This window comes from Musca vetustissima, unplaced genomic scaffold (assembly GCF_032173495.1).
Source record: "Musca vetustissima isolate MV318-11 ecotype Yass unplaced genomic scaffold, APGP_CSIRO_Mvet_v1 utg12440, whole genome shotgun sequence".
NCBI classification, from domain to species: Eukaryota; Metazoa; Arthropoda; class Insecta; order Diptera; family Muscidae; genus Musca; species Musca vetustissima.
In genome coordinates, this window is record NW_026877117.1 from 192,278 (window position 1) to 198,277 (window position 6,000).

The 6,000-nt window shown below is 36.4% G+C and overlaps 1 protein-coding gene across 1 annotated transcript in view; it reads right to left on the reverse strand.

Moving 5' to 3' along the window:
* LOC133321688 (ras GTPase-activating protein raskol-like) overlaps positions 1 to 5,512 on the reverse strand; it is an 85,927-nt gene extending 80,415 nt beyond the window's left edge. Inside the window, exons 1-2 of the mRNA XM_061530770.1 lie at positions 3,961 to 5,512; positions 2,908 to 3,819 (exon numbers count right to left, since the gene is read on the reverse strand). Coding sequence (XP_061386754.1) covers positions 2,908 to 3,819; positions 3,961 to 5,512 — 2,464 coding nt within the window. The remainder of the gene's footprint in view (positions 1 to 2,907; positions 3,820 to 3,960) is intronic.
* Positions 5,513 to 6,000: the final 488 nt, after the last annotated feature.

Consider the following 6,000-nt stretch of genomic DNA (forward strand, 5'->3'; position numbering starts at 1 on the left):
TTTTTAATTTTATTTTTTTATTCCTTATTATTTATTAATTAATTTTTAATATAATATTACCTTTTTGTTTATTTTTTCATATTTGTTAATTTTTTTAATTTATTTTTTTTCCAATTAGTTATATTTTATTTTTTAACTTGGTTTTTTGTAGATTTTTATAGTTCACTTTATTTTTTTTTAATTTCTTGTTTTTATTTTATTTTGTTTTTAAATTTTTTTATTTTTAAAATTTAGTCAATTTTATTATTATTATTATTTTTTTTAATTTTTACTATTTTAGTTATATTTTTATATTATTTATTTTGGTTTTTCTTAACTTTTTTCGTTTTATTAATTTTTTACATTGGCCCCTCCAACTTACTTTCTTTGACATACCCCACTGACCCCTGCATTTAAACATGGCTTAACTTTTACTTATCTCGGTGCTTATCTAGTTGAAAAAATAGTTTTTTATCTCTCTTCACCTTTTATCATCAATCACAAAACAAAAACATTTATTTAGGTATCTTCTTTTTGTCTCAACTAAAAAACAGAGATTAACAACAATCTGTCACATCTGTCGTTTTTTACGATAATTTTTTTCTTTTTCCAAAAGGTTATGACAATAGTTAAACTGTCACCTAAATAAACTAAACATGTGACATTTGTTGTTGTTGTTTTTCTTTTTTGGAAATATAAAAAATTGTTAATGTCTCTTCTTTTTTACATTTTGTCCATTGGATATTTGTTTAATAACCCCCCGCTTAAATGTCTCTATGTCACCTGAGATAACTTTATTTGAAAAGGTATTCATTCGTTTTCATGTCACTTCATGATGGGCTTGTTTACGTTTTAGTGTTGCTTCTTTTGGGAATGTGTATAAATTAAGTATCCCTCAAGGCTCTTTGTTTTGTTTTGTTTTTTTTTTTATCCAAAAGAAAATAAAGAATGAAATGTGGTTATTTAGTAGCCGCTCTTTTTTATTTTTGGTGGTTATGTTTCTTATTATTCCTTCTTCTGATTTTCTTTTAATACCTTATTCTTCTTTTTATTCCTTCTTCATCTTCTGCTTTTCATTTAATCCCCCCAAACCATTCAATTTGTTTTCATTAATTACAGGGCACTACTCAGTTAAATGTGAACGGTTCAATTTGAAAGGTTCTTAAGTTGTGCTCCCCTTCCCTCTCTCTCTCACACACATATGCACTCTCTTGGTCACTCATCCCCAATAACTTTCAAAGATATATTTTTGGCCTTTGATCATATGTTATCCACATATTTCTTGTTCTCCATGTTGTGTTTCTTTATCATTCTTTACAGATACATTATCCAATGGCCGACCGGCCAGCAGCATCATGACCATCAATAACCATGAAAAGAACAAGAAAAACAACAACAAATCTTCTTAATATATGGCAAACAAGAACAACACAAGCAGCCGCACATCATCGAAATGATTGATTACCAAAACTGTAACACAACATTCAAACGAAGAAGAAGAACGAACATCAAGAATGTGGTGTTGTTTATCTTGCCACGGCATGACTAAAAGCAAATATGTTCATAGCCGTTTGTTGTTATTGTTATTAGTTTTAGTTCTGTTACGTTTACTTCGTTATTTACGTAGTATTTTTGTCGAAAGATTTTTGTCAAGATTAACCAGGTTTTCTTCGTTGTTTGGTTCTTTGTTTATTTTTGTTAGACACACAGAGAACGAGATGGAGAGAGAGGCAGCACACGAACTCCATTCAATCATGCACAGGTACAAAACAATTTGAACTCACACACACACTGTGAGAGAGCAAAGGTTATGACGTGTCTGCGGCATTCGTTTTCCTTCGTTTTGTATTAATTAAGGAGTGTATTATGTGTGTGCATGCATAGAGAGAGAGAGAGAGAGATGGAGCAAAGGGGAGAGATAGAATGTGTGTGTGAATTGTTTGTGTTAAATCAGTGAGACTAAAAAATAATAACTGGGCAAGGTAATGCAGGAGATAACACGGTTCTAGGTGAAATAACAACAAATAATGAAGCGTAATAGAAGATCTTTTTGTTAGGGTGGCCAAATGGGAGGATTTTGAGAGAATATAAATTAAAAATAGTAATATTAATAATATATTATTAATATTAATAATTAAGAAGAATAATATATGCGTAAAAGCCAAGGAGAGAATGCTAATTTCTATTTATTGTTATAAAATAGAGGGATTATGATTAATGGCTGGGTGGAGGGAATTAAACAAAACAAAAACTGAATAGAAGAAACCTCTCAATGATGAGAGGAGCCCCAATGAGAGTGAATTAAATTTTTTGAAATTAAAATAATTCTCTAAAATCTAGAGAGAAAAATATCTGCCTGTTGAGAATAATTTCTTCTAAAAAAATATTCAGTCCCTTGAGGGTGGCTTTTTCTATAAAATAAAATGGCCCAGCCATAAGAGGCGAGTGTTTTCTATAGAAAAAAAAAAATAGAACAGCCTTCCGAGGCATTTTTTCCTATAGACAGCGAATTTTGCTCAGTCATTTGGTGGGAGTTTTCTTTATATTTTTTCGTTTATAATGGCAATCGCCTATTTCGAATGTCAGATTTTAAGTGATTTGAATTGTATTAAATTTCAATATTCGATTTCCTAATATTTTTCAGACATCTAAAATCCAGATACAGGCCTTCATAGGTCCTCTTTTCAGGCCTCCATCTGTTTTTGTGTAAATTGTTTTTAGTTTTCACTCATTTTTTCGTTTATAATGACAATCGCCTATTTCGATCAATTTCGAATGTCCGATTATAAGAGATTTGAATTGTATTCAATTTCAAAACTATTTTTTTTTCGATTTTTCAGATTTCTAACATCGAGATCAAGTCCTTGTAAGGACGTCTTTTCAGGCCTCCATCTATTTCTTTTCTAAATAGTTTTTCTTTTCTCTTACCTGAATGATGTCCTGCATCATCATCTTCATCCTCATCATCACCTTCAGCTCCCGTTCCGCCAACTGTCACTCCTGCCGCTGAGTTGCCACCTGGACTACGCTGTTGTTCCTTATCCGAACATGGACTGCTACCAATACTACTATCAATATGCCTCAATGTTTCACCACCAGCCGATGACAAAGTGCTATTTTCCTGTACCAAAGTCTCGGTACCCGAACAATTCCCCTCCGCTGGTGCCAAATCAACATCCAAAATTTTAAAACGTTCCCTTATCAATTCCGGACAATTTTCCGCCCGGAAATATGTATCCAATTCATCCAAGGCCAGAGGGCAGACATCATATTGCAAATAGAAATCTTTTCCCCAGCTGCCGGAACAAAAGTTGCCAGCATTATTTCCGGCACCGGTTTGCATTTGTGTCTGGTGCTGAGAGGCAATGGATTTTAGGAGCGAATTACTGCGTGAGAGTTTTGTGGAATGGGCCCTCCTTATGAAGGATAAAGACTTCTTGGCCGGTGAGGTTATTTGATGGGGATGGGGTGGATAATTTTTGGCGTTGTTGTTATTGGAGGAGGAGGAATTTGTATTATTCGGTGGTGAGGTCAATGAACTGTCTGCCGATGAAGACATGGACGTGCTGTTGTTACTCAATTTTGGTGTAGATTTTAGCAGGAAGAGATTCTTTGGTGGAAAGGCTGAGGTTAATATGGTGTTGCCAGACTTAACATTTTTTGTGGAGCCGGGATCACGATTCAAATTACATGCCTGGGAGCCACCAAATTTGCGATTTAACGAAGTTCCCGTGGTATCCGTAGGGGATTTTTTCGAATTTTTATTAGCTGCTGAATTTTTGGGCGAAGACGACGACGATGTGGCGGCCTTATCCAATGCCTCTCCCTGCTGTAAAACAACTGAGGGCGATAAATTTTGCGGCAATGTTTTTGCTTTGACTCGCAAAATATTTGGAGAGGGTGTCGTTGTTGTGTTCATCGTGGTGGTGGTGGTGTTAACAGTTATTTTCGTTGTTGTTGTGTTTGCTCCCTGTTGTTTACTATTCGTTGTTGTTGTATTGGAAGCTTTTATTTTGGCGACATTGATTAGATTTTGCTCAGAGCTTTGCTGTGTACTACTTGAGGCTGGCGGCACAGACAAGATGTTCGTGCGAGAGCGTGACTTCATCATTTTAATCGGAGTCGAGGTGTTCGTCTGCATGCGACTTATTTCTGAATCATCATCGTCGTCGTACTCATTGCAATTGTTGTGAGACGAAGAATTTGCAGAGAGTGGGGTGGTTGGGTGGTTGCTATTGTTGTTATCATTCGATGTCGCTGCCTTTGCACTGCTGGCGGCGCTGCTGCCGCTGTTACTGTGTGTGTTGGAGGAGGTTTGTTTTGTTTTGCTCGAAACAGCATGCATTGTATTGTTTTGTTTGGACAATGACGACAGTGATGACGTTGATTTGCCGCCAGGGGTGGCCAAACTACCACCCTCATTGGAAATAACACCACCACCATCACTGTAACGAGACCGGGGAGCCGGTGAGGGCCATTTACCACCCCCATTCGTGGAGGATGTGGTGGATTTATATGAACTTGTGGATTTCCGGGCCTCGCTAACATGATCCCCCATATTACTGTTGAGAGAGTTCCTCGGCGAGCTGCCATCATCAGGAGAATTCAAAACCACACCATATCTCTTTGTTCTGGCCGTGGTTTGGGTCTGTGGCCTAGGCTTTGCCAAGGGTGTGGAATGATTTGCTGTGGAAATTATGGACTTGGTGGAACTACTGGAACTCAAGCGATGTGTTGAGGCTGTGCCAGTGGTTTTAGTGGAACTCAAGGTCGAAGATTTGCTGTTCCTTTTATTGGCGGAACTCAAAGAAGAAACAGAGGCCGTTTTCTCTGGACTGGTGGTTATGGGTGGTGGTGGTTTGGATGTTATTTTATTTTTATTCATGGCTATAATAAATTCCGCTGCATCACTATCATCATCCAAATCGGCCGATAAATCATCAGTAACTCCACTTAGACTCCAATTGAAACCGCATGGTGGTGCCATTTTCTTGGTGGATGACCCCTTGCGACCCCCTCCGCTACCACTACGATAGCCCGAGGAGGCTGTAGAGGAATTCGAAGAGGTGGTACTAAAACCCAAGGTACTATTGGCCCTTTCAAAAAGTAGTGTGGTTACCTTAACGGAGGTGGAGCTGCTGCGTGGTGAACCTCCACCACCACTACCACCGCTGTTACGGCTGGAGGAGCCTTTAAAAAGGCTCGTCGTGGACTTTTTGAGATTAATGTTGCTGGAATTTTTTAAATCCTTGCTGTGACTAGTTGCTCCAATAAGGCTGCTTAGGCTACCAGATGTCGAAGAGCAGGAGGATCTCTTCTTATCCCCTTCGTCTGTATTATCTTCGTCGTCGTCTTCAATGACCAGTGGTACATAAAATGTGGAACGTCTTCTTTGGGATTTTTCTTCTTTATCCGCCGAGGCTGAGGACGAGGAGGTGACAGTAGCTGGCGAGGATGTTGTAGATGTGTGTAGAGTAGTTAGAGAAGTATTAGAGCGATTTAAAGATGTCGTATTTTCCAGGGACTGCAACATTGTATTTTGTTGGAAAAACTTTTAAAAATATCGAATCCTTTTTCAAAAGGATTTGAACGGCGAGGGAGGGGGATTTTAACAAAATAAAGTTTTGGGGGAATTCACCAGCATGGTTGACATTTTTCCGAACAATTTTTTTTCAATGCACAAAAAGACACTCAAAAATCACTTTTTATTTTTGGGAAAGGGGTTTTGAATTTTTTTTTTTTTTTTTTGAAAATCCAAATATTATTTTTTAAAATATTAAATTTTTTTGTAATTCAATTTTTTTAATTAAAATTTTTCGTAATTAATTTTTTTGTATTTCAATTTTTTTTTTAATTTTTTTATTACTTTAATTGAGAATTTTATTTATTTTTTAAGTTTAATTTCTACTTTTAATGTATTTTTCAATTTCAATTCCCCGTTTCTTTAATATGGCAACTCTCTCGGTTTCACACTATTGTTTATTTTCCTCCTTTTGATATTTAAATACAAAACACCTTTTG